At 56.9% G+C, this 26,829-nt stretch overlaps 10 protein-coding genes across 11 annotated transcripts; 7 read left to right on the forward strand and 3 right to left on the reverse strand.

The window, feature by feature from the left end:
• Positions 1–3,775: 3,775 nt before the first annotated feature.
• Positions 3,776–6,853, forward strand: IUM83_05293 (uncharacterized protein; the record flags this gene model as incomplete). 2 transcript variants are annotated; one of them, XM_067929423.1, is made up of 2 exons in its annotated part: positions 3,776–4,835; positions 6,570–6,853. In XM_067929423.1, 2 exons carry the CDS (start codon positions 3,776–3,778, stop codon positions 6,851–6,853), a joined length of 1,344 nt encoding a protein of 447 aa, XP_067799655.1. The 2 variants fall into 2 exon arrangements, with proteins under 2 accessions (XP_067799655.1, XP_067799656.1); XM_067929424.1 differs by having other exon boundaries at positions 3,776–6,853.
• A 132-nt stretch (positions 6,854–6,985) lies between these two features.
• Positions 6,986–8,563, reverse strand: IUM83_05294 (Fumarylacetoacetase; the record flags this gene model as incomplete). Its single annotated transcript, XM_067929425.1, has 5 exons — positions 6,986–7,554; positions 7,621–7,720; positions 7,794–7,953; positions 8,046–8,308; positions 8,378–8,563. The coding sequence occupies 5 exons, from the start codon at positions 8,561–8,563 to the stop codon at positions 6,986–6,988; spliced, it is 1,278 nt and encodes a 425-aa protein (XP_067799657.1).
• A 718-nt stretch (positions 8,564–9,281) lies between these two features.
• Positions 9,282–10,497, forward strand: IUM83_05295 (Spindle pole body protein; the record flags this gene model as incomplete). Its single annotated transcript, XM_067929426.1, has 4 exons — positions 9,282–9,440; positions 9,512–9,595; positions 9,664–10,053; positions 10,120–10,497. 4 exons carry the CDS (start codon positions 9,282–9,284, stop codon positions 10,495–10,497), a joined length of 1,011 nt encoding a protein of 336 aa, XP_067799658.1.
• A 210-nt stretch (positions 10,498–10,707) lies between these two features.
• Positions 10,708–11,325, reverse strand: IUM83_05296 (WD repeat-containing protein 6; the record flags this gene model as incomplete). The annotated part of the gene is made up of 1 exon (XM_067929427.1): positions 10,708–11,325. One exon carries the CDS (start codon positions 11,323–11,325, stop codon positions 10,708–10,710), a length of 618 nt encoding a protein of 205 aa, XP_067799659.1.
• An 861-nt stretch (positions 11,326–12,186) lies between these two features.
• On the forward strand, positions 12,187–14,511 carry IUM83_05297 (putative TRAF3-interacting protein; the record flags this gene model as incomplete). The annotated part of the gene is made up of 2 exons (XM_067929428.1): positions 12,187–12,714; positions 12,781–14,511. The coding sequence occupies 2 exons, from the start codon at positions 12,187–12,189 to the stop codon at positions 14,509–14,511; spliced, it is 2,259 nt and encodes a 752-aa protein (XP_067799660.1).
• Positions 14,512–14,591: 80 nt separating this feature from the next.
• Positions 14,592–15,467, reverse strand: IUM83_05298 (RNA methyltransferase, TrmH superfamily protein; the record flags this gene model as incomplete). Its single annotated transcript, XM_067929429.1, has 1 exon — positions 14,592–15,467. The coding sequence occupies one exon, from the start codon at positions 15,465–15,467 to the stop codon at positions 14,592–14,594; it is 876 nt and encodes a 291-aa protein (XP_067799650.1).
• A 160-nt stretch (positions 15,468–15,627) lies between these two features.
• IUM83_05299 (NLRC3 protein) lies at positions 15,628–19,654 on the forward strand (the record flags this gene model as incomplete). The annotated part of the gene is made up of 7 exons (XM_067929430.1): positions 15,628–16,450; positions 18,161–18,298; positions 18,383–18,531; positions 18,610–18,698; positions 18,791–18,938; positions 19,400–19,469; positions 19,599–19,654. 7 exons carry the CDS (start codon positions 15,628–15,630, stop codon positions 19,652–19,654), a joined length of 1,473 nt encoding a protein of 490 aa, XP_067799651.1.
• A 1,279-nt stretch (positions 19,655–20,933) lies between these two features.
• Positions 20,934–22,019, forward strand: IUM83_05300 (putative Glycosyl hydrolase family 17 protein; the record flags this gene model as incomplete). The annotated part of the gene is made up of 1 exon (XM_067929431.1): positions 20,934–22,019. The coding sequence occupies one exon, from the start codon at positions 20,934–20,936 to the stop codon at positions 22,017–22,019; it is 1,086 nt and encodes a 361-aa protein (XP_067799591.1).
• A 394-nt stretch (positions 22,020–22,413) lies between these two features.
• Positions 22,414–23,834, forward strand: IUM83_05301 (putative glycosyl hydrolase family 17 protein; the record flags this gene model as incomplete). Its single annotated transcript, XM_067929432.1, has 3 exons — positions 22,414–22,724; positions 22,803–23,533; positions 23,599–23,834. The coding sequence occupies 3 exons, from the start codon at positions 22,414–22,416 to the stop codon at positions 23,832–23,834; spliced, it is 1,278 nt and encodes a 425-aa protein (XP_067799605.1).
• Positions 23,835–24,786: 952 nt separating this feature from the next.
• On the forward strand, positions 24,787–26,076 carry IUM83_05302 (putative glycosyl hydrolase family 17 protein; the record flags this gene model as incomplete). The annotated part of the gene is made up of 1 exon (XM_067929433.1): positions 24,787–26,076. The coding sequence occupies one exon, from the start codon at positions 24,787–24,789 to the stop codon at positions 26,074–26,076; it is 1,290 nt and encodes a 429-aa protein (XP_067799590.1).
• Between the last annotated feature and the right edge of the window lie 753 nt (positions 26,077–26,829).

Here is a 26,829-nt window from a genome sequence, read left to right on the forward strand (position 1 = left end):
CGATCCCCCTTCACGATTAACCGCGCCCTCTAGCAGTGTCTGGACTCCGACTTCGTACCTTCACCAGACCTCGCTGAGGAGACGTACTGAAGTGGTTCCACGATGAAGGTGAGAATCGAATCCCCTCTATTTCTCTGCTAACACGCATTCACCTCGGCAAGATATCGTCATCGGCGTTTCAGGACCCAGTGTTCTCTACGGGGGGGATTGTGACGGGGTCTCTTCGAACCCTCACGCTGTGAGGGTTCGAAGAGATATCCGTGAGTCACGGATATCAGACGCGCAAAGAAACAGCTACCCCTCAGGCACGACAGGGACGAGATCGCGACGGATGAGCAGCCGTGAGTAGTAGTGGGGTAATAATGGTATTAGTATTGTTGTTAGTACCTTTTTTAAAAGTATTACTAGTATGCGTATGACCGCCTCGTAGAGTCCTGGGTACCGGTAATATTACCACCCTTTATGGCTACTATTAATACTAATCCCTGCCAACCGTGCAGCCAAGCAAAAAGCGTTAAAACATTTCCAGCCGATCGGATGAATCAGCGTTGAGCTGGAAATCAGCTCGCGCCGTTCTGCAATCGGGTGGCCAGCGCGCCGGGCTTGTCGATTGTCGGCAGAGCGCACTCGCTGCGGTCGCAGGACGGTCCTGGTGCGAGTGGCGGCGCTCGCTCGCTGACCATATTATCCCCCGACACGCTGAGCGCTCGCTGGGGGTACCTGTTCTGGGCCCGCGTCGGTGCCCGCACCCAACCACCTGTTGTTGCTGCTGCGTTTGCAGCCCCGGGTCCCCACAATCGATTCCCGGCGCCGTGTCGAGACGCCGCGACCGGGCACTTTCCCGCCAGCAACAGTCAGTGCGCGGAGCACAGCCACCTTGGCTAGGCTGGTCGAGCGCGGTGGCATGCATCACTCCAGCGCTGCGATGGAGTCCGAGCGAGCGTGTCGAGCGCAGCGAGAGGATGAGGTCGAGGGCCTGCCGAGCCTGCCATGCCGACAGCCCCGACAAAAAAGGCAACTTGGCGCCGAACGATGCGCGAACGCAGGCCGCACTCTATGGAGTGCCACTGTCGCCAGCTGTCTGGCATTATCTAGGAATTTGTATGACCATACAGTCCCGAAACAAACGTGCCTCCCATGTTGAAGTGAGCGATCCGATCCTTGATGGCTATCGACTACTACTACTCGACGTGCACGGTGCCAATCGGAGCCGACTTCGAGCGCCGGCGGTGGCGGAGAGGGCTGCATGCATCTGTCTTGGTTGTGTTAGTAGTAGCCCGAGTCCTTGGAACGCTTTGCTGTGATGGCACAGGTCACAGCACTCATCGCTCGACTCGGACTTCCCTTTGTGAAAAAGGGTTCCGAATGTGAAAACCACCTCTTTGCCATATTGACTCAAGTAGTGAGCCTCAAAATTTAATCAAGGTCACCACGTAGGCAATTGAGGGGCAAAGAGGTTGTCAGCGCGAAGGCATGGTCACGTATGAACGATCGCCTCAATCGCTTGTAGCTGTCCTAACGTTGTCGAGCTTACGTTGTGCTTTGCTTTTGCGGACCACTCTACTATTAGCTCCACCATGAGCAGTGTGTGGGGCAAGCAACAGCATCAGCGAGAGGCTTGTAGCTCGAGCAGGCTACCAGAAGGGGGTGAAAGCTCTACTTCTTCAGACTCCAGCAATTTGTTCGATGTATATATGGTACATAGCTATAAACGAATAGAGCCCCTGTACTCCGTTGCATTCGCTTAGAGCACGGACACTTAATATGCGGGTAAGATGGTAGCCACTTTCGACGCACTGGAGTAACAAATTCGCTTACGGCATTTCAGGGGTATTGGAGGGGGGGGATTCCATACATTCAAAAATCGATTTCGCGTCACTCCCAAAGCGGGTTGCTTCGGGAGCGACGCGAAACCCAGCAACAGTTTTTGCTCAAATGGATGAAGATAGTAAAAGATACTGTGGTTGACTAATACCAAGAGTCGATAGGCGAGACCTTTCCATTCGATCAGGTCCTGACGACGTTTTCGTCCCGAAAGGAGCAATTCACCAGAAAATTAGTGATCTACTAGGTCAAATTCTATACACAGATGGGGAATACTTATTCGGAGGCGCCGTTGCCATGCTGCCCAGCTTGCCTGGATTCAGTAGCAACCTATTTCGCTTCCGTTGCGGAAGGAGAATGCTGGGCAACTTGAAAGCCAAGCTCGAGGAGTGAAGGACAAACTGTGGATGGTTAGCCCTAGTCAAGTGGAGATTAGGTGCCATTAGAGAAGTGTAGTTTCCGGAGCTATTGGGGGGTTTGGAGCTATGGTGGCAATGCTTCATGCAAAGCTTCCGACACAGATCTTCTTTTCTACCATCTTCTCTACGCTCAACCTTCTACACTCGTACATGTTAATGGCATACTGCCCTCCTCTGTCCTAATTCCTCTGTGAGGTCCATTACTCCAACAGAGAACATGTGGTACGACGCTCACATTCGGCGGCCACAGGAAGCGACACTTTTATCGTTGAGGCTGTGGATATTTTATTTGGTGAACTTGGGAATAACGATGTCCAACGATGTCAGCTAAGGTGTGTAACATGAGTTTCAGTCTGGACGTGTCAGGTAACTATAGCTGTAGCTCTGTAAATGGATATTTTATTATGTTCCACTAAAACAACAACAAAATAATACCGCCGTAGCCGCAGGTACGGAGGATAGAGAAACTCGATAAAGAGTGCATTATCCGCGAAAAAAAAAAATGTAAATAAGAGAAAGCATATCATGATCAAGTAAGAACGAGTGGGCTGAACTAAACCTTGACTGCTTCTTGGTAGCACGAAACTTTACAACATAGGTGACTTGAAATCAAGATTCATGGATTGGCATTTTCTCTCGATCAAAATGTGCGACTCAGCCTTCGAAAGTGCAACGATTTGGGTGTAGAATAAAAGTATCTGACGAATAACCCGGACAATTTTGGTTCATCGTACGGTCCGCGTGAGCCAACGCGTCCATATCAAGGTCAATATCTTCAAAGGACGCGCGCAATAAGTGGCAAACGGGTGGTTGCCGAGCTGCTCTGTCGTATTCTCCCGCTCATTTTGTGTTTCCTCCCTGAAGATCACAAGCGGTCCGGTGAGGTGCTCCAAGGCCGATTGCTGTGACGGGAACGGTGCCGTGTTGCATCTGCGGTCATCCTGTTGTCATGTCTGCAGCAATGAACTCTGGGATGAGGCTGATCTATCCAATCGGTACGGCTAGCGATACTAGGGTCCATGGTTTGGTAGCGTCTAACGCAGTCGCCTCAATGCTTAGCTTTTGCAATCCTGGGCGCGTTCTAACCTTCAGGAATAACGATGAACTGGACGGCGAGCCCTCCCCAGCAAGCAGTCAAGGGATATCGAGTCAGGCTACGATGGTGGCTGAAGCTACTCTCGCGGAATATGTCAACCTCACTCAAGCAACAACAAGTCGTAAATCTGTTTGTTGGGATTCCGGCTGATATTTTGACCATTCATTACAAACTCTTCCCAGCTCGGGATGCCCGTTCCTCCTCAATAGTTTTTAAAGAGCGAGTCGACCAGTTCGTTTGTGATGAGCCCTCCCCTCACACGCACGGGCATTGAGCGAGCCCAGCGCCAGCTAAACTTTAGGGGCTAAATCGATGTTAATTCCAATCCCAGTACTTTCGCCCAGCGTTTTAAACGCTGTTTGGAACGCTGGTTCAAATGGCATGCAACCTCTCGTTTTGTAACGTTACACAAAACCATCGCCGGCCAGCAGCAGCCATGGGCAGGGGCTGCACGATGGAGGAGTGGAGCCATTTCCAGAAGCTGCCGGAGGAGGGCCGCGTGCCCAACTCGTCGTACTGGTACGTGCTGTGCCGGCACTGCGTGGCCGGCTTCGAGCAGAAGCAGCTATTTAACGCGCCGGCCAAGCTCACGGGGCGCCGCTCGGCCATGCGCGCGCACCTCAAGGTCTGCCCCATGTACGGGACGCAGTACCAGATGGAGCAGAGCGCGCTGCAGGAGGCGGCTGCGGCCGCCAAGGCGGAGACGGAGGCGGAGGGCGGCGCGGCGGGCCCCGCCCAAGCCAGCGCGACGACGGGCGAGAGGCGCAAGCGCCGCGCCGACGGCGAGAGCAGCGGCCCGCGCGGCGGGCGCGGCAAGCACTGCATGATGGAGGAGTGGGAGCACTTCACGCGCCTGCAGGACGAGGGCTACATCGGCAAGTCCAACTTCTTCTACGCCGTGTGCAAGCACTGCCAGCGCGCGCACGACGAGGCGGGCGAGGACCAGAAGCCGCTGCTCGTGCCGGAGAAGCTGGTGGGGCGGCGCGAGAAGATGCGCAAGCACCTCTCGCTCTGTCCGCACTTCAAGGGAGACCTGCCGCCCATGGAGCGCAGACTGCTCCCGCGCGGTTACGGACTGCCGCCCAGCGTCGTGTTCAGCGCGCTGGCAGCGGGGACGACTGGTCTCGCGGTGGCCCCCGCTGCCGCCGGGGCGACGGACCTATCGTCGGAGGGTGCTGCTGCTGCTGCGACGGCGGTGGCTTCTGCTGTCGTGGCCACCACCAATAACGGCTCCTCGCGGCTGGCGCTGGACGAGTGGCACTTCTTCACGCGGCTCGAGCGCAAGAAGGACAGCGCGTACTATTACGCTCGCTGCAACTTCTGCCAGCAAGCGTACGAGAACGCCCCCGAGAGCATGAAGGCGGGCATGGAGCCAGCCGTCGTTATGGGCCGCAAAAGCAACATGCAGACTCACTTGGCCAAGTGTCTCTATCTGCCCAAGGACCCAGCGACACTGGCGAAGGTTTGCGGCGCGGGGCTCAGCTCAAATATTGTCGGTACAACTGCGGTCACCACAGCGCTGGATGTAGGTGTGTCACCGCCGGAGCCGAAGCGTGCGAGACTGGAGACGGTCAGCACAATGCCACCATCGAGTTTGCCCAACAGCACCTCAGTGCACCTTGCGCTGGTGCGGCTCGTCATCGAGCACCACCTACCTTTTGAGTGGGTGGACAGTGCCAGTGCCAAACAGCTATTCCGTGCACTGGCCCCCGCGTCACAAGTCGCGACCGAGCTCATTCCGACCGCAATGGATTTCCGCACTCGCGTTCTGGATGAAATTCACGACGCAACACTTCTTAGCGAACTCACAAAGTTGCAAGTACCGATTCCACTTGAGTTAGGCGCATCTGCGTTTTCTGATGCTGCCGTCGTGGACAACTTATCTATTGCGTCGGTGGGGTCGTGGCCAGTCATGTTGCACTGCAACCTGTCCACCAGCCAGCTAGACGGGATTATTCAAGCCCCCGCTATTGATGGAGTCGTCACTGACGGGAAGGCCATCGTGTCGCTTTCATTTGTCCGAGCACAAAACCCGGAAGCAGCTGTAGAAGCTGGACTGGTCCATAACCATGGGCTCGGGGTTGCTCGATGGCTGGACAACCATATTCGACTATGCGTCGACAGAACAAAGGTGGCTCTCGGGGCGGTGGTGTTTCCGTACAACACACTCACTCAACGCGCCGCAGGAATTCTTCGAGCACCTACTAACTGGCCTCAAGTTGTGTATCTACCCGACATGAGGGACTTGCTGCAGTTTCCTCTGTTGAAATTGCTGGCCACTGCAGAGATGTTTGCACTCGTATCTTCGCTTATTGAGGTGTGGCAATTGGAATCAATTCGGTCGTGTGTGATGGACCGTTTATCGGAGATAGATGTCGGCGTCCATACTAGCCCATTCCGTGATTGGGAATCATGCGCCACGTTAATTCAGGTACTGCTCGACGAGAAAACATTCGAGGCGAGTTCGAAAAGAGGAGCGGCGAATGCTAAAAGGCTGGTGGAGAATGCGCTAAATCGTTCGCTGTTGGAGCGGGTATATAACCTGCTTCATGCCTTTACGAACGTTTTCGCCAGCTGCCGGTCTGGATTAAGCCTGTCGGACACGTTGGTGCAATTGGGGGCATTGTTCACCGCTGCCGAAGGGTTCACCACAGTGCAGCTCGCGTTGGAAGTAGTATGGGAGCAGATGGAGCAACCCCTCTTTGTGTTGGCACATGCATTGAACCCGTGTCTACGGCTACGTGAGCTCAACAGCACCGATATCACCAAGTTGAGCACTTTGAGTGATCTCAGTGTGTCATACTTTAGATGTTTCTTCGGGCGCAAGCCGAGTTTATTGCGTGGGGAGGTGACTGCGTACCTGCACACGTCACAACGCGTATTCACAAGTGAATTCGTGGCGGAGTTTCCTGTTGTGGATGATTATTTCCGCTACCTGAGCGACAACTTCCCATCGCTGTCTATGTTGATGCAAGTGTTGCACTCCTTCTCGGCAGTGTCTGTAGCAAGTCGCTCCACCCATCTGGCCCTGCAAGCATCAAGGAAGAGCCTCACCTCTATTTACTCTAACGAGGAGCAACAGAAGCTGGACTACCTACGTGGTCGGTGGGGGATGTCGCCGTCTGCTGCCGCTTTATCACTGGAAACACAGGATGCTGTCGGAACAAAAAGTCGCATCGTCCCGCATAATGACCGTAGTGGTGCTGCGATGCTGAATGCTGGTGTCGTAGTGGACGAATGGAAAGAGGTCCTAGAGTCCAAGCTGCACGTACGAGGTGTGGATTTCTCCCTACTGGAGGATAAGTTCGACGGTATGGATGAACCCGATATCGGGGTTGTGACAACCGAGCAAGGTGGCAACAGCGATGCGGAGCAAACCATTGCACGCGAGCAGAAGTTACCTTCGATGGTGCACGACGACGAACTTACGTTTCCCTCAATTCCTTTGTGCGCCGAGTTCTCGACGAAAGTGCCACTCAAGGACCTGCTCAAAACTGCAGAGGCGACGATTTAGTAAAGCAGCTGCAGTGCGTATATTTGGTGGAAGACATATTTTGCTACGCATGAACAATTGCCTGCAGCAAGTTCAGAGCACTGCTCGAGAGCAAAAGCGGGCGGAGGAAAACGCGCCTTGCCCACTAACAGCTCACAGGTGCGCAGGCAAAATCTTGCCTTCGCACGGTCCAAAGCCTATCCTGTAGCCGTCTCCTTGGCAGAAACCCGTGACCGCAACAGTGTCGCCGTCCTGCAGGAACTTGCGCGCGAGACCGCTGTCTCCGAGGGCAACCTCGCGTGAGCCCTGCCAGCTGAGCTCCAGCATCGAGCCCAAACTGTCGTCCGTGCACCCGCTGATAGTACCGCTACCCAAGAGGTCTCCAGGCTGCATGTTGCATCCCGTGACTGTGTGGTGCACAAGCTGCTGCTTCATGTTCCAGTACATGTTGCGGAAGTTGCTCTTGGTCACGGTGTAGGCCTTCTCTGATCCCTCCGGCTTGATCGACACGTTCAGCTTGATGTCGTACGTTCCGCGGGCGTAGTTCGGGTCCGTGATGTACGGCAATGGCGTAGGGTCCTTCTGGACCGGGCCAAAGCTCGGCTCGCACCGGAACGGCTCAAGCGCTGCAAGCGGGACGACCCACGGCGAGATAGTGGTCGCGAAGTTCTTGGCTCCAAACGGTCCGAGCGGGACGTACTCCCACTTTTGAATATCGCGAGCTGTTTCCGTATCATCATCGTCAGTAGGGGATCAGTACCAGACATTATGGGCGGAAAGCCACTTACCGCTCCAGTCGTTCATCAATACCACACCAAATATGTGATTTTCCGCCTTGCTCATGGGAATCGGCTCGCCAAGGTTGCTCGGAGGGCCTACGAAGAATGCCTAGGAGAGGGGTGGGGGTCGCCGTTAGCACCAGAAAGACGCAAGAAAACGCTGTATTACCGATCCGTCGTACCATTTCAAGCTCGTAGTCCAGCACGCGGCACGGCTCGTGAACGGACCCCTTCAACGGGTCGGTCTTGTCGGCCTGCAGCTGGCCTTTCGGGCGCCGCACATTGGTGCCCGACGGTACAAGCGACGACGAGCGTCCGTGGTAACCGACGGGCAAGTGGAGCCTGCATTTAACCCGACAACCCAGCATGAGAACAGCGACATCGATGGACCACGCGAGCAACAGTGGAACCTTCAGCAGGGAGCAACAACGCACCAGTTTGGCTGCAGCGCGTTGGCCTCTCCGCGGAACATGCGGCCGACGTTGGTGGCGTGCTCGCGCGACGAGTAGAAGTCCGTGTAGTCGCCGACCTTGGCCGGCAGGTGCATGCGCACGCTCTGCATGGGGACCAGCGCGCGCTGCCGCAGCGCCTCGTTGTCGCGCAGCGTCGGCACGTCGGCGGACAGCAGGCGCTGGACGGTCGCGCGAGCCGTGGCCCAGGCCTTGGGTCCTTGCGCCATGAACCTGTTGAGCGACGACTGCAGCACACAATCACACGTCAGTTAGCTGGCAGCGGGGACCGAGCAGCGGCGCGGCAGCCGACGCACGTCGTGGAAGCAGGCGGCGTCGAAGCCCTCGAAGTGGCCCTCCGTCTCCACCACCGACAGGTCGAGCACGAAGTCGCCGATGGCGACGCCCACGCGCTTCTTGTCGCTGGTCTTGGTGGAGAAGACGCCGTACGGCAGGTTCTGGATGGGGAAGTCGCAGTCGGGGGCGACGGGTACGAAGCTCATGGCGGCGGGCGGGCGGTGGCAACTTGGGCGCTGCGGGTCGAGTTGGCGAATGACGCTGCGGATCTTGAAGTGCGCTTGTGTGCGCTGTGGTGTGGCTGGTGTGGCGCACAGGTTCAACCTGGTTTAACGACTCAAAAGTGTCTGTACGAGCTCGAATTGACTTGTGTTTAGTATAAGGGCAAGACTTTCGAGGCTCGCGGTTTACCCCGCGTCTGAACGCGGAACTCGTCTCATTTTGCGGAGCATAGAGTCCCGGGCATAAGTGTGCTGGAAAGACCGCATGATTTGCATCTTGAGGGACTAGATTGCAAAATGAGGGTGACTGTCCGCCTGTACATGCGGAGTGAGTAAGTAAGTGAGTAAGTGAGTGAGTCGAGTGGCGATGCAAGCGTGTGAGTGACAAACCTTTATGTGTTTGGTGGCAGCATTTGCACCACTGCACTCCACCACGTCAGAAATTCGGAATCTCTAAGGCCCTCACCGCTGGAAGTGCTCTTACTTCTTGATCGAGGCCTCGACCCTCGCATCTTCCAACTAGTAGATGCGTGCGACTCGAAGCTTGTCCAGGCCTGGACTAATGTGGGTTGCCCTTTTCTAGCCTCGCCCAATCAGGTGCATTCATATTGTAGGTGTAGCGCAGAATCAAGCTTGGCACCTTCACTACAGGAAGCGCAGTCTACCTAGCTGAACGGCGGCGGCGCGCGTAGAGGAAACCAGCATGTTCGGGTTCAATGTAAATAAGTTAAAGCCCAACCTGAAGATGGCGGTGCACCGCATCGGCATCGTGAAGAACAAGAAGGCGAACGCAGCGTTGGCACAGCGGCGGGAGGTGGCGCGGCTGCTGGCGGACGGCAAGGAGGAGAAGGCGCGCATCCGGGTGCGTCCTGCGCGCGTCGCCACTGTCCGTGTGAAGGAGGCGCTGAACCCTTTGCTACTGGTGCTGCCTAGGTGGAAGGGATCATCCGCGACGACTTCACAATGGAAGGCTACGAGATCCTGGAGCTGCTGTGCGAGCTCCTGGCCGAGCGAGCGGTGCGTCTGCGTCTGCGCCGCGCCTTCACCTTCCGCTGCTCTGACTTGTTGCGTTGCCGCGTGCGCAGAACCTCATCAAGACGGAGGCGGACTGTCCGTACGACATGCGCGAGGCCGTGTGCACGCTCATCTGGGCGGCGAGTCGCACGGAGATCCCGGAGCTGGCCGAGGTCAAGAAACAGCTCACCAAGAAGTACGGGCAGGACTTCGAGGCCGCCGCCATCCGCAACGTGGACGGCTGCGTGAACGAGCGCGTGATCCAGAAGCTCAGTGTGCAGCCACCTAGCGCGTTTTTGGTGGTGAACTACATGAAGGAGATCGCCAAAGAGTTCAAGGTCGACTGGGAGCCCGACGAGGCTGAGGTGACGGACCCACTGGCGCCAATCCCGGCACCGACGGGTGCTACCGTCGCGAGTGCAGCTGTGTCTGGGCCCGATTTCGCCGCCCTCTACGCATCGGTACGCGTGTGTGCATAGCTATTGGGTAGTGGGGGTTAGATGACTCTAACTTGTGCTGCACTGTAGACCCCCCCGCCCGGCAACATCCCCTCCTACCTGCCTAACGTCCCATCCGGCACTCCAACCACTACCGCTGCTGCACCCGCACCGCTGCAGGCTTCGTTATCGCGACGGACAGTGGACACCTACACGAACCAGCCAACCCACTACTACTCCACAAGGTCATCGCAACCGGTGTCCCAGTACGACGACGCTCCTACAGGGCCAGCGCAACCTGCTCCAGCTCCGCACAGCGTAGAACTTCCTCCGCCTGCTGCTTCTTCTCTAGCTCCCGCTGCAAACAGCGGAGGAATCCCAGATTTTGACGAGCTTACTGCTCGTTTCGAGAGGCTGCGCAAACGCCAGGATCGCCACGACCAGGACAACACTTCCTTCACGTTCTAGAAGTCCACAATTTGCATCGGCCGAGTCTCAGCCGCGCTACGTTAAGATAAACCGTCTTTGAAACCAACCGCTGGAGGTGTTCTAAGGTTATGGTGGGTCCATGCAATTTCATTTCCTGGTTCACATACACGCGGGCGCCAACTTCCTTGCGAGTGCCTCGTTCCTCGTACGTCACGACGCTGCTCTGGTTGTCTCCTGCCTGACTGCTGCTTACTCCGCCCAGGACACGGGCTTCTTCCGACCGGTGTACGTCCGTCTAGTGGCGCTATTGCGACCGGGCGTCACGGGCCCGTTGGGCTCGGACACGCCCGAGCTCGAGAGCAGGTCGGCGGAGCTCGCGTCGCTCACGCGCCGCACGGCCTCCTCGGCTGCGGCCTTGCGGCGACTGTGGAAGAAGCTGCGCTTGCGCTTGCTGGGGGTTGCGGCGCCGTCCGAGCCACCGCTGGAGCCCGAGTCGCTCATGTGGCTCGAGCGCTCGGACGTGCCGCTGCGCTCCAGCCGCTCGAGCTGCTCCTGCTGGCGCCGCTCGATCACCTCGCGGGGCTCGAAGTAGACGAGGTCCGGGTCGCGCGATCCCTCGGCGGCGGCGCGCGGAGCCGACGAGGGCGCTCTGTCCTTGTCGCTGGCGCTGGAGGGCGGCGACGCGGCGCGCGGGCTGCCGGGCTCCTTGCCGCCCGCGTACTTCTTGTGCAGCACGCGGAAGTAGTACCAGCCCGTGATGGTCGCGTACGAGAACCAGATGAAGGCGCTCTTGCGCAGCTTGGCGCTGCTGGCCAGCGCCACCACGAAGGCCGCGGACAGCAGCGCGAGCCACAGCAGCACGGCCATCGCCCCTACGCTCTTATTTTTGTTTAGCGCATTTCCTCAGAACGACCAGCGTACAGTGTAAGCACGCGAATAAGGCGAATCTATGCATCCATTCGTATCGTAAATACAGGGTGCACTAGTTGTTCAAGGTAAAAAATGAATATATGACTCTGGTTATGGTATACGTAGAATTAGTTACGGAAGGGTATTCATTTTACAATGCAAGTGATGCTTATTAATTGGCCTGTCAAAGCGCAACGTTGCGCTTGACGTGCCGTAATCGAGCGTACAATCCCCTCTCTAGTAATCCAAGGCTATTGCACTCTTAACAGTCATACATGGTCCGACGTCGCACAACGCTTGGAACACACAAGTCCGAAACTCGATCAGTGAGGGTAGGCACGTCGCTTCGCACACGCCACAAAACTTTTCGTCTGTACACTATCGCAATAGGCTTATCGACTCGCGGTTCAACACCCGGTGTGCGGCGCACCAGCCGCCCGCGCTATGAGGTCCTTGATATCTGAACTGAATAATCCATCATTAGGGAAGCAAACTAGCTAATACCTTAATTGCTTATTTTGCGCGTACTGGAATTGTACCATAATAATGGTACCATTATACCCCCATGATAGAAATACCTTTACCTACGAATAAATGTAGGTTGTACGACCTAACGAACGCTCACTCGCTCGCCCGCCCGTCGAGACGCGTTTTGTACACCTAGGCCTTACCACCCGGCGTCAATGCGCTGCAGTAGCCGCACAGCTGGCTCTGGAGCCTGGAACTACCTCCACAGGCGCTATCAAATAATGGCACTGAAGCCGCGTCCCTTCATGATCGCAGCGTCGCTTCGAGGCCCACTTCGCTCTTGCTGCAGCCATGGGGGACTCGCTCGAGGCGCTCATCGCGCGCACGCAGGAGCAGCTGCAGCCGCTGATCGCCAAGCCCAAGCTGGCCGACAAGCTGCTGGCCAAGCCGCCCTTCCGCTTCCTGCACGACGTGTTCACGGCCGTGACGCAGAGCACGGGCTTCGCCAAGGGGCTCTACAATGACTTCGAGCTGGGCTCCGCCAACCTCAAGGACAAGCCGCAGAAGACCGCCTTCCTGGACAAGATGATCGTGTGCGTGGGCCAGTGCCTCGGCAAGGACGTGGACGTGCGCTCGTCCAAGATCGTGGCTGGCCTCGAGCCGGAGAACACCAACTTGCTGCTGCAGGGCCTCGCGCAGGCCGCCAAAGACAAGTCGCTCGACTGGGGCAAGGCGGTGCAGACCGCCCTCGCCAAGGTGCCGTCGCTGACGGCGGAGGGGGAGGTTGCCCCAGCTGCAGCCCCGGCCGCAGAAGCCGCACCCGCTGCAGCGCGCCCGTCCTCAAAGGATCGCAGCGGCTCGGCTGAAGCCAAGGAAAAGGTAAACGAGCGGTGGGTGTGCTGATAGCCTGCTCGCTGGAACTGCTAACGCTTTATGGTGATTCAGGCGCGGCGAGAGAGCGCTGCAGAAAGAAAAGCGGAAACGAAAGGAAGCAGCGATGGACCTGCCCTAGCGGCGTCAGCTGCAGCACCTCCACGTAGTGCCGAGAGCAAAGGAGAAGCACAAGCGCCACCTCCGTCATCGAAGCAGGCGGCACCTGAGACAAGTCGTGCTCCGAGTGGCAAAGTAAACCGTAGCGGTAGCAGCAAGGACAACAATCTCGACGAATCGTTGCTACAAAGCATCGCTGAATGCAATGGCGACGTCGAGCGCACCAAGACTCTCGTGGAGCAAGTGATCTCGAAACCAAAGATGTCCCCCAAGCTCTTGGGAAAGCCGCCATTCCGCTTCCTGCACGATATTATATCCGAGTTCACACGTACCACCGGTTTTGCGGAAGGGCTGTTTTCAGGGGAAGAGCTCGACTCCGGCGCGATCAAGGAGAAAGGCCCCAAGATGGACTACCTCACGAAAATAATCCTGTGTGTGGGCTGTCAATTAAACGTGGAAGTGGAAGCCAAACCCGCCAAGATTGTTGCAGGACTAGAACCTGAGGCCACGTGCAAGTTCCTACAGTTGCTGGCAATTGCCTGCAAAGCAGGTAACTCCAGCGAGGCCGTCAAGCGCGTTCTGGCGGGCGATACAGCCATTCGTGGTACCAGTGGGAATACCAAGAAACCTGGTAGCCGTGAGCGTACCCCCGAGACCAAGCAGCCTTCTCGTTCTAGTACACCGCCTGATAATAAACCACGCGTGGAGCCGCAACCTGCTGCGGAGGCCAAAGAGAAACCGAAAGAGGCTGAACCGGGTAGCTTTTCGGGACCGATGAAGCCTTTAGCAGTAAAAAGCACTGGTGGAGATACAGACAACGACAATGATGGTGGTAATTTGCGCTTTGGTGGAGGTGCAGCTGAAACAAAGACTGATGATGGAGATGATGGTGGAGTTCGATTCGGGACAAGTGCTCCGGGTACGAGTGGAACGAGTCGAACATCACGACCTACGACTGCGAGACGACGTCCACCGAAGCTTAAAGAGAACGTTACCGAGGTGGTGCGACTGATGGTGCCTGATGCTAAGGCCGCTCCTGTTGCGGGTATCATGAAGGATGGAGACAACAACGATACTGACAGCGAGGACGAAGCCGCTGGTGGAGCTGCAGGAGATGAAGCATCGAATCAGCCTCACTCGACGCTTTTGCCTGGTGATGCTGGTGCGCACGGACGCTTGGTGCGCGACATTCTAAAAGATCAAAACGCCGAAGAAGCTGCACGACGCGCCAAGGAAGGCGAAGATACTGCCGCCGGTGCCGCTAACGAGGCTGAGACTGGTATCCGGCTTGGTCGTCGCAAGAAATCTTTCAAGCCGGAGCGCATGAAGAGTTCAAGTGCAGCAGCCGCGTCGTCTCTTACTGAAATGAATGCGCTGCGTGCAGACATTCAGCGACTTTGCCAAGCGGCCAATCCGGTGGGCAAGAGCGTTGAATTCGTTCACGAGGACTTGGATGCAATGTCCAAAGAGCTTGAGTTCTGGCGCAAGGAATACGCACGCAAGCGTGATGCACTGGCTGACGAGCAGAAACGAACCGAAGAAGCGCTGCAGCCTCTGCAGGCGCAGCTTCGCGAAGTGGAGGAGCAAGTCAAGGAGCAGTTGCATAAGATCAACTCTCTGAAAGCTGTCATCGCGAAGAACGAGGAGAAAACGCAACAGTTGCTGCGCATGGTGGTCTCTGCGTGATCCATGTTGGGCTCCTAGCTCAGCAGTAAGTTGATGCATACTCTATGATTCAGGTATCCTTGCTAAAATCCATTTTAGCGCTACCCTTCCGCATGCGCATCCGGCAGCTTCTTGGTCGTGTCTGTCCGGGCTTTGCCCGATGGCAAGTCTGCTTCAGGCTGTTTCCTCTTTCCCAATCGCTCCCTCACCTCGGGCATGTCCTGTTCTCGCCGCCGAACGCTCTTAGGGACCCAAGCCTCGTGCTTCTCGCGCCGCAAGTCGTCAAGAGGGCGAATAGGGACTCGGCCCGAGGTCCACGGTTCGGCCTGTGCTGCCTGCGTCGGGTTGCCCACCAGCTGAGGGTACCACCTCTCCCGAATGCTCTGCTTCTCCTGCTCGTCCAGATCCCCGCGCACCTCCGGGAACCAATCCAGCAGTCGCTGCAGCACCAGCGCCGTGGCCACCGACAGGTTGAGGCTCTCGGTGAAGCCAAAGAGCGGCAGGTACACTCGTCGGTGGGCCGCGAGCAGCATCTCCGGGCTCACGCCATCCGTCTCGCGCCCGACCACGACGGCGAGGCGCGCGGGCAGCTCGCTGGGCCTGCTGCCGGCTGCGAGCGGCTCGGCCTGCGGCGACAGGTCCGTGGCCCAGATGGTCATGTCGCTCTCGCGGAGCGCGTCGAGGCAGGCGGCGATGCTGGGGAACTCGCGCACCGTGAGCCACACGGCGCAGTTCTTGGTGATCTTCTTACCGCTGCTCTTCTTGGCCTTCTTGGAGTCCGCGTGCGTCTTGAGCTGCCGGTCGTTGGCGGCGATGAGCCACACGTGCTGCACGCCCAGCGCCTCGGCGGTGCGCAGCACGGCCTGGTGGTTGTGCGAGTCCATGCACTGCTCCAGCACCAGCACGAGGCGGCTCGTGCGGTGGCGCAGCACCGTCTCCGCTCGGCGCAGGCGCTCGGGCGCCTCGTTCGCGCTCATGCCTGTCAAGTGGCGACTGACTTGGCTGGCACACACGCGCTCACACAAATGTAGCCATCTGCTGCTGGTGCAGCAATAATACCAAAAGCACCAACATGGCAGGTAACGGCCGAGCCTATTCCTGCCAGGGCCAATCCAGCCCCGCCCACGCCGCAGCCCCATGAAGGACGACGTGTCGAGGCACGGCATACCGCGCCCGGCGTCGCGCGCGCGGCGGTCCAGCGTGGAGGAGGAGCCGGCCGCGACGCCCACCGCCGTGCGCGCTGCTGCTCGAGCGGCCCTGAAGGAAGAGGAGACTCGGCCGGCGGCGGCCGAGACGCCCCGCCAGCCCGCCAAGCTCAAGCCGAGACCGCCGCCGCCCTCCGCCTCGCGCAGCTCCAGCCCAGCCGAGTCCAAGACGTTCCTCACGGCGCTCGTGCCCGCGCGGCATCGCTCCAGGCGACAGACTGAGATGCTGCGGCCACCGTCGCCCCTGGAGTCGCTGGAGCCCTCGAGCGACTACACGGAAGGCGGCGCGTCCTCGGAGCCGCCAGTGCCGGCCACCTACATGGGGGCGGAGGCCATGCAGCAGTTCTGGGGCATCTTCCACCGACAAGAGACCGTTCACAACAACAGGATCGTCCCCCCGACGCCCACCGCGTCTGCAGCCAATGCCTCGCGAGCCAGCAACGAGATCAGCAGTCGGCCCAGGTCTGCTCGCAGGACGTACCTCGCAGCGGTGCGCAGCCTTCGCCTGTGCCCAGAGCCCCTGGGTATCGTGCGACGCCGCGTTGTAGACAAGACGGCATCATACGCCAGTGGGAGCACGCCGCAGGAAGTGAATCTCAGCAGTTATCGAATGGGCAACGCCTACGCTGGGGCCTTTGGAGAGGGGTTTTCGCTGCTGCCCGGCGTCGAGAGTCTCAACCTTTCGCACAACCGGATTGGAGATATAGTAGCTGCCAGGCTTATCTCGGCCGCGGCGCAAGCGGCAAGTGGACAGGGTACATCGGGTCTCCAGCAGCTCAATCTATCGCACAACGCGTTAGCTGCGGCATCTTCACGAGCTCTGTCTGAACTGATGCGGCGCTCTCGAACGCTTACGTCGCTAAACCTGTCGCACACAGGCTTGCGCGATCGCGAGGTGCAGCAGCTTTGCGACTCACTCACTTCCAACCAAACTGTGGTTCGTCTGCATCTATCCGAGAATCGCTTCAGCACTCCGGGAATGCTCGCCATTGCGCGGTTTCTCGAGGAAAATGCCCGCATCGAAGAGCTGTATCTGGCCTGGAATCAACTACGTGGTGTTGGGGCACTGAAAATCGTTGAAGCACTCAAGTTTCATGCATCGCTACGCGTATGTGACTTATCGTGGAATGCCCTCGGCTCGTCGGGACCTAGTTCGGCTTCTGGTAGTAGCGGGACAAACGGAAACTCTGGAGGAGTCCTGAAGCCTCGAGCCGTGGTGACAACTCTAGCTGATTCACTTGCAAACAATAAGGTGCTAGCTCATCTGGACTTGTCAAGTAACCGACTAGATTTCGAAGACTGCACTCTATTAGCAAAGCAGCTTGAAAGCAACCAGACACTGATCGGGCTGCACATGAGCGGAAATTGCGCGGTTATGGACTCGCGAGGATTCCTTATTCCCAAAGTCCAGTCTCACGATGAAGAAGGTGGTGGATCAAGGAGGCTGCGTGATCAACACAAACTATACTCTATTTCAGTATTTGAGGAAGTGCACAGTGACGCAGGTTCAGGCGTATTTCCATCGCATCTCGTTCCGGTTGTGGATGCATCATGCTGGTATTGCGGACTGTGGGCTGAACATCGCTTCACATGGACCCCCGCAGCTGCTCAGGGTCCTTTTGCCGGCACCACGGACAGGTTTGAGATTACTCCGTCGATGGAGATTCGGCTGCATCTGTCAGTTGATGATTGGCGAGGTGTGGCCATGGAGCGACGGGAAAGTGATGCTGAGGGCGTGTCGTTCAGTGCGCTGAGAGTAATTCCACCTGGAGCCACGAACTATTTCTTCACGGTTGTTGATACCAACGCCGAACCTGCAAGCACATCTAACCTCAGCTTTCACTACGTAAGCTCGCGACCTAGCCGCCCCGTGCATCGGCAACGCCGTCAAGTACCAGGCAGATCTGCAAGCAGTTCCAGCTTAGGCGACAACGAGGAAGCGGAGACGGCAGCGGCAATGCAAGGCGATGTGTTTGGCAATCTTGAACGCTTGAACGTGATTCGTCTCACCCAACGTGGGGGGCGAGACCCATGCAACACACTAGTACCGCGCAGCTCGGGCAAGAGCAGTGAGAGACGTGGTAAATGGGATATTAACAAGAGCGTATTTGCCCGACGTAAGCGCGAGTCGGAGTGTCGTAACTTTGTCGATACGGATGGATTTATTGCGAAGGCGTGTGCAGCAGACTGGCGACAGTGCAAGATTGATCGGTTTGTGAAAGATCCTATTCGGCGGCGCGAGGTGGAGCTCAGCGTTACACGTTGGTATCGTACGGTGTGCAATGCCTACCGGCGTTATTGTGGTCACAATGTCCTGATGAATTTGGCGCCTCTGGGATCGCTCATGCCAGCCGCTGCAATGCAGCTACAAAATGATATAACTTGCGTTCCATGGTCGGGTTACACTGAGTTCCTTTCAGAAGCTCGAATCCTGGACGAGCAGTCTGAATACTGCTCGCTGCCAGATCTGGAGAATGTATTCGTGGCGGCCAATCTCGAGCTCACGCAGGAAGCAAAGGAAAAGGACAACCCAGACCGCAGTCTCACACGTTTTGAGTTTCTGGAGTGCGTTATCCGCATCGCTATAAACAAGTACTTCCGAAGTACGGGTTGTGCTTGTACCCACTCCTCCTGTGTTCGATTGCACGACTAACTCTTCAAATGTATTCTCGATTTTCTCTATGCAGCTAATGTGTGTGATACGCCTGCCAAAGCTGTTGACAAATTAATGCAAGAAAATGTGCTTCCTGTGACCCCAGAGGACGCAAACGAGTTCCGGTCTCGCTTCCTGTATACAGAAGAGGTCAGTGACGTCTTCACGGAGCACATAACCTTGGTATGTCTGCATTTTTTCGTTGCGTTTTGTATTGGTCACACACCTAATGGAGCAACTACTTACATCGTGATATCGCAGCTACAAGAGCTATACGATGCTCAAATGGGCAAGTACTGCAAGCCCGGTGAGAAGAAAGGCATGCATCTCGTTGAGTTGCTTGCGCTATTGTAAGAATCTTCTTTTTGCGGTTCTGATGTACTTAACTGTAAACTGACTCAATCGATGCCCCTTGAATTTTGTCGTCTTCTGATTACTACAGAGAGAAGTATCAAATATTTTCCGATTCGTTCCGTGTGCGTGATGTTAAGGATCCGTTCCTGGCGTGTAAGCTGGTGGTATTGGATGAAATGACCACCATGGGGCACAAGAAGTTATATCTCACAGATTTCATGGAAATAATTCTACGCGTGAGTGTCTTGCGATACCCACCTAAATCGCTTACGGTGGGGGAGGTTGTCCGTAGCCTACAGAAGCTGTTGATCAATCACTTCTACAAACATGACGCGTTGATGGGCCAATTCTGCGAAGCCATTGATCAGGCACTTGTAAAAGACCGCCTCGAAGCTTTTGCCAACGCTATCAACTCACAACGAAACCACCCTCAGGTTACCGCAGCATCGCCTCCTCGGAATCGCGGTGGAGGGCGTTCTGCAGGCCCAGTGCAGCGCACAACTATTACAGAGGAGAGTGCCACAGACACGGACGAGGACAGCGAACCAGAAGATGGTGGCAGTAAAACTGAGAGCGGAGGCAGTGGAAATGTCATTAATGCAGATATAGTTGGTGGGGAGATCACTGATGATTCTGCAAACAATTTTAATGCAGATTTCGGCAGATAAACAGCACCTGAAGTGTAACGTGGGTACAGCTTGCCAAGACTAACGAACTTGATGATGAAGTCACGTATTATGAAGGGAGCGATGCGCGGACGCAGTACGGTATGTGTGTCCTAGCAGCATAATTCGCCAATATTCAACTTCGAGACTTACGCCTTCACCGACGTTCAATTGTTTATTGCTCGAGGACGTGCCCAAGTCCTCATCGATTGTTGAATTTTCCCATAACAGAAAAACTCTTCACCTATGAACAGAGGAAGAATACAAACATGCTCGAGAGAGCGTAGAATACCGCAAACGCGCCGTTGAAATTAAGCGTGGAGGAATACTTCAAATTCTCCACCCACGGCCCAGTTCGGAGAGGACGTCCCACAATAGCAAGGTTGAGGCAAGATAGGCATCAATTCGGAGAGGCAGACAATCGTGTGGATGCCACGGAAGACAAAGGCAACGACGCCGCAGCGCTTGTGGCACGTACTCGGGGGACCCGGGAGGAGCGCGCTTCGTCTCAGCCGGAGCTTCTTCGCGGGCAGAATCTCCTCCGTCGCCAGAGGTACTCACAGTGGCGGGCTGCGCAGGGGGTGGGGAGGCCAGCAGGCGGAGCGCCGCATCCGGCGCGGGCAACTACAGCATCTCCATGACTCTTGCTTGCATGCCGATATAGTGGAAATTTCCAATTGTGAGGCGTCCTCCCTCGAGGCTAGAAAACGATTTTGACAGGGTATGTGTAGCAGCAACACAATCCCCAGCTCCAGCAATCTGGGGACAGCGTTGGGGAATTGCAATTTCGTTTATTCCGAGACCCAGACCCAGACGGAGAAACCAGGGCTTTACCATGGAACGATCATTCGCGTACTGGTTCTGCGATGGCAACACAACTGTGGCAGCGTGAATAGGCAGTAAGACATTGGCATTGGGCGGATTTGTGATCATCGTCACAAAAGCACATGTATTAGGTATTCCTATGTCGACGCAGTCTCGGTCGCTGCCTGGTGGATGTCTGAGCCAGCTTCAGGCGTTGGTGAAATTCCGGTGGACCACGTGGACCACAATGGCCCTCGATGATCGATACGGGGGTTTCAACCCCGAACGGATAGGGACAACTTCAACGTGAGACTTTGAGGCCGCAGCCTTCAACGCCGTCGCAATTTGAGCTGATGCAGCCTAAGGACGAACCCCTAAGCTAAGCTATACCTCACGCTCCTAAACCTTGTTCTTCGTCTGAAGGCCGAGGCTCCCACGCACATGCTCTTAGATAAAGGCACCTTCACATTGTTGGGAGGGTTCTCCTAGCCACACTGCGATAACCACTCAGTATCTCCGTCACCAAAAGCATTGTCATGCGATGCAGTCAACTGCATCCCACGAGGCGTTCAACGCCACACAGCGGTGCTTCCGTTTCGCTTCCTACTGGGCTTGTGCTGGAGCACGTACCCGCCAACAGTGAGATGCGACTGCTACTGCGCTGCCTTCCCGTACTGGGTGGCCGTGAATAGTAGTAGTTCACTTTTCATTCGCCGACCTCGTCACCACTTCAACCAGTGATTCTCCAGCCTAGCTCCAGCGATGCTATCTTTCAAGTTACTGGGTGCCATCGTAGCGTTCACCTCCGCCCTGTTGACCAAGCAATCAGCGGCGCAGTTTTGTATCCACGGCATCAACTATAACCCTCGCAACGGCCCAGACTGGGCCGCCGAGGATCAGCGATGCAAGAGTTCAGCGAACATCCAGGCAGACATCTCGACTTTAGCTCAAGTTTCGGGGTCCATCCGCTTGTACGGTCTTGGCGACTGTGACCAAGTCTCATCAGTTGTGCCTGTTGCCATCAACGCCGGCCTGAGTGTCTCGTTGGGCCTCTGGGTCAGCGGGGATGAAACTGTCTTCGAGGCAGAGTTCAACAGGCTCCAGACCTTAATCCAGCAGAGCCCAGGTATTTTCACTGGCGGGAGCATTGTTGACATTCACGTCGGCAGTGAGGCAGTCTATCGGAAGGATATCACCGCCGAGAAGAACATCGAGTATTTGCAGCGCGTGAAGTCCCTGCTCGCGGCGTATAGTCTTTCATCAGTGCCCGCAACCATTGCCGAAATCGGAGATGTGTATCTTGCACACCCGGAGCTCACCAACGCTGTTGATTTCGTTCAAGCGAATGGTTTTCCTTTCTGGGAGAAAATCGCCGTAGAAGACGCCGTTGAGTACTTTGACAGGAGGATGACGCCGCTGTATCAGCAGGCGGCAGCGCTCGGCAAGAGAGTGGAGATTGGCGAGACTGGCTGGGCATCAGGCGGCTCGAGCCCCAAGGCGTCAGAGGCTTCCCCAGAGAACGCGGCTCGCTACTTCTTCAACTTCTATCAGATGGCGAAGGCGAGGAGTCTCCCGTTCTACTACTTCGAGGGCTTCGACGAGGAGTGGAAGATTGGTACCAGCAACGCCTCCGTCGAAGGGTACTTTGGACTGTTCCACGAGGATCGCACGCTGAAGACGGAGATCGCCAACCTCGCTCTGGGTCCCAGCTGCCCCGCCGGCAGAAACGAAGACGCCAGCGCGAGCAACACGGGCTCCAGCACAAGCGGCAGCCAGGCCACCGATGGCTCTGCGGAGAGTACACCGGCGACCGTCAGCCCCGGAGGCTGCCGCGTGAGGCGTGTCTAAGTAGACGCTGCCCTTCGACGTTCGGAGTACAGTCGTCCACTGCATCCTTGCCCTTCCAATACATGTACACGTGAAACTGCATCTTGTCCCTGCGCACTAACACCAAAATGACGTCCTGGTTTTATTCTCGTCGTCCGTGACTAATGGATGGACCGTGACAGAAATCCATCACAAACTGTGCCAAAAGACCTCTCGAGACGACGCCGTAGGCAACAAAGAGTATCCTCGAACACCGCACGGACACCAATCCGCCATAGAGCTCAGCTTCACGAGAGCCAATGGAGACCACGCTGCTCCTCCCAGTGGTCGAGCTCCATTGCGCCGGTCTGGCTGCAAACGCGAACTCATTCGCTAACTCGCTCCATTCGTCTCACTCCCCAAACACAAGCACGCAATGGTTCACGTCACCGGGACGTCCTCAATCCTCGCCGTCGCAGCGCTTGTTGCCGTCGCAGCCAGCTCCGCGGAAGGGGTGGCCTTCAACTGCCCCGGCATCAACTACAACATTCGCGCCGGCGCAGATTGGGCGGCTCCACAAGACAAGTGCAAGCCAGCCTCACAGATTGCCAACGAGCTCGAGATCCTGAAGAAATACACGAACGTGCTGCGGCTGTACTCGCTGACCGACTGCGACCAGGCCACTGCAGTTGTGCCCGGAGCAATTGCAGCAGGTTTTCAGCTCGAGCTGGGTCTGTGGGTGGATTCGTACGATTCAAGCTTCGCGGCTGAAAAGGAGGCCTTTGCCACGCTACTCAGCAGTGCTGAGTAGCGTGGCTGAGTCAGCACTGGTGTGGTCACACCGGACAACATCGTGGGAATCCACGTCGGCAGCGAGGCGATTTACCGCGGGGACGTTGACTACGACACCGCGGTGAGCCATCTGAGCACAATCCGCCAAATGTGCACCGACATTGGTGGTGCAGTCAACGTTCCTCTCTCGATCACCGATGTCGGCAACACGTACTTGGCGTATCCGCAGCTCATCGACGAGGTCGACTATGTGTCCGCCAATCTGTTCCCTTTCTGGGACCGCATTGTGCCAACTCAAGCGGCCTCGTACTTCCTGTCGATTTACGAGCGGCTCGTGGACCTGACCACCACACGCGACGGAAACAAGAGTGTGGTGATCGGCGAGACCGGGTGGGCTACCAACGGCTCGGACGCTAGGGCCAGCGAGGCCACCCCGGAAAATTCAGCCAGGTACTCTCACGACTTCTATCTGCAGGCGCAGGAGAAGGGGATCACATACTACTACTTCTCAGCCTTCGACGAGCCCTGGAAGGGGGCCAACACGGTAGAGGCTTACTTCGGTTTGTTCCACGAGGATGGCAAAATGAAGTCGACCATCGAGGTACTGCAGCTAGATAACGAGACCGCGGGGGTGTCTGAAACAAAGTCAACCGAAGCGGAAGCTGGCGCTAGCATCAATAGCACTAGCAGCCGCAATGCAACGGACGCCTCCACGCCTGGAGACGAGGAGTTCGCATCCGAGGCTGCCAAGGCGTCTGGAACCGGTCGACTGAAAAGGAAGCCGTCGCTGTTGCTAACACGACCAGTAGCAACGCGACGGACGCCTCAGCGTCTACAGCCGATGAAATCGCATTCGAGTCCGCTGCTGGCGAAATCAAGACTGACGAGGCCACCGTGACGTCCGAGTCGGCGAGTGGCGCCAGCGACACTTCGTCCAGCGATGCATCTCCCGACGGGGCGACGCTCGTGGTAGAAGCGAGCGAGGCCGCCTCCGTCGAAAGCGAAAGCAGCAACTCGATCGCCAGAGCTCCAGCCGCCGACAACAAGGACTGTGCCATGATCTAGAAGAAGCTTACCGTAGTTTGTAGGCTGCCGCCGTTGCTCCATCGTCGAGACCCAGCGTGTTACACAGTTTTTATGTTTCACGTCCCCGACAGTCCAAGTCCACGCATGCGTTGCAAATGAACGATGTTTTCTTCAGCTATCTTCTCTCTGCAGCGCAAGGGAGCAACTCGGTCCACATAGAGATCGGCGCAGAGCTTTTTGGCGTGCCACAAACATAGAGTAACGCCGTGTCCACCTTGGAGCTGGCACTCATGGTACATGTAGCACGTGGCCATTTTCACTAGCGGCCAGCTGTATCTGGACGTGGCTGCCTTCGGCACGCGCTGGTCGTCGGCTCGAAGGGCGACGCCGAGTGTCTTTCGTGCCTTTCGTGCCTTCCGGCAGCACGACAGCAGCAACGAAAGCTCTCTCGTGTCCTCGATCGAGCGAACGGAAAAACTACCGCATGCGACGAGGATCGCAGTGCGAGCACATACCCCCCGCGAGTTGAAGATAGTCTGCATGCTGCACCGGCGTAGTGTCGACCTCGTATGGAGTGAACCCCGCTTGATGGCGATTGCCTTCGAACACTGACGCGATGGTTCCAGCGCTACTGCTGCGTAGGGCGCCGAATCTGGCGGTCATTCCACTCACCAAATGTGCGCAAATCCCAGCCGCTCGGGCTCTGACGCTGCGGCTCGACTGCTGACAAGTTTTCGCTACTCGGCCGGCACTTCAGCTGCCGAAAAATATCCAAGCGGAGCGTCCAGTTGTAACCTTGACACGCGATCCAGATGGCACTTGCGTTGCCCTGCAGAGATGCTGGACCTGGCTTCGTCTGCACATGAGCCCACGCTGCCGAGGCCGCCTCCGCAGGAACGCGGCGCGGACTGTTGATCATTCTCCAAACTCCTATCTCCGCGATACGAGTATCCCCGCCCCATAGCCCCCACAGCGACATCCAAGCTCCACCATGGTGAACGTGCTCCGTACGACCTCCGCTCTGGCCATGACCGCCGCAGCCTTTGGCCTGGTCGACGCCGGCAGCTTCAAGTGCACGGGCATCAACTACAACATCCGCGCCGGCCCGGACTGGGCCACCGCCGATGTCAAGTGCAAGCCCGCCTCGCAGATTGCCACCGAGTTGACCACGCTCAAGGGCGTGACCGACACCATCCGCCTGTATTCGCTGACGGACTGCGATCAGGCCACCGCCGTGGTGCCCGCGGCCATCGAGGCCGGTCTCAAGATCGAGCTCGGCATGTGGGTGGACTCGTCCACCTCCAGTTTCGAGGCGGAGAAAGCTGCGTTCGAGACGCTGCTGGGGACCGGCGTTGTGACGGCTGATAACATTGTCGGCATCCACGTTGGCAGCGAGGCCGTGTACCGCGGTGACGTGACGGCCGCCGTTGCGATTTCGAACCTGGAGGCAATCCGCGAGCTGTGTCAAGCCAACTCGGGCGCAAGCAGCATCCCGCTGACTATCGCTGACATCGGAGACACGTATTCTGCCCACCCGGAGATGATCGAGGCGGTTGACTACGTTTCTGCGAACTATTTCCCCTTCTGGGAGCAAGTCAGCATTGACGCCGCCGCAGACCACTTTTACCAGCGCTTCTCGGCGCTTGTGGAGACCGCCAGCACTTACAGCAAGGAGGTGATCGTGGGCGAGACGGGCTGGGCCTCAAACGGCACGGACGCTGATGCCAGTCCGGCCACGGCCGCCAACGCTGCCAAGTACTTCTTCGACTTCTACACGCTGGCGGCAGAGAAAGATCTCATGTACTTTTACTTCTCGGCCTTCGACGAGCCGTGGAAGCTGGCCACGCTGGAGGCCAACGAAACGGTGGAGGCGTACTTCGGCCTATTCACGCAGGAGGGGGCCCTCAAGGACCTAATCTCGGCCGAGTTTGCCAACACCACCGCCTCCTTCGATGGCAGCGACTCGGCCACCATCACTGCCGTCGGCGCGGATAGCTCTGCCTCGGACGCCACGACCGCGACCACGACCACCGCTGCGTCCACGTCAGCTGGTGACTCGACTTCCACCTTGACCACGACTACGTCGGCCGACGCCACTTCCACGGAAGATGACACGACCACGCAGAACGACGCGACTCAGGGCGAGGCCGCCTCAGATGTGGACGCTTCCTCGGACGAGGAGATCTCCTCCAACAGTGGCGACGACGACACGACTGGCTCCACCACGCAGACCTCGACCTCGACCACCTCGTCGACGTCGCACAAGGACTGTGCCATGTAAGCCGCCAACCGCAGCGGCGAACGCGTCGGTGGTCGATCTTCGAGTCTACATGCTGGCAACAAAACAAAAAAGTGAGTAAACCCATCAATACAGACTAGAGTGAGTCTTGTGCTTGACTCCTACCTTCTTGCTCTTCCTGTTGGCTCGATGCTCGACGTTGCTTGCTTCCGGTAATCCCCAGCCCCGCAGCGCTCATACCATAAAAATAGTTGTGTATAGCCCTCTCACAACTATTCAACATCTTCAGAGGGAAGTGCAATTGTCCGATACTTACGGTACATGTGCACGCATTGGACTCCGCTGGCAGATTGCCTCTCCGAGATCAGTCCAGCGTTCTAGGAGACGCTGAAGAATGAAGCCTGCCAAAGCACACGTATTCGCAAAAAACGAAAACCATCGAATGTAAAGGCGGAGTTCTTGAGGATCATGCAGCACAATTTGCTGGTTTGAGAATTGCGCTTGTGAAGTGTGCAAGAATTGTTGAAATTATCTTGGAGTTGATTTTGCCATCAACATATTCATGCAGTACATGGCACACATTTGTAGTCAAGTACTGCATGTACTCCGCAAAGGATGAACGTCTCCGATGCTGTAGCGGCTACACGTACAAATAATTTACAGGGTCCATTTATGGAGGAGGTGGAATTACATTCTGCAAGCGCGCCTCGCAAGACATGCATGCACATATTGGGCCGTCTCAGGAGTCGATTAACTGCGGCGCTTTGTACTATCTCTTCATATGAATTCAGGCGT

Source organism: Phytophthora cinnamomi, assembly GCF_018691715.1.
Source record: "Phytophthora cinnamomi strain GKB4 chromosome Unknown Contig4, whole genome shotgun sequence".
In the NCBI taxonomy this organism is placed as follows: Eukaryota; Oomycota; class Peronosporomycetes; order Peronosporales; family Peronosporaceae; genus Phytophthora; species Phytophthora cinnamomi.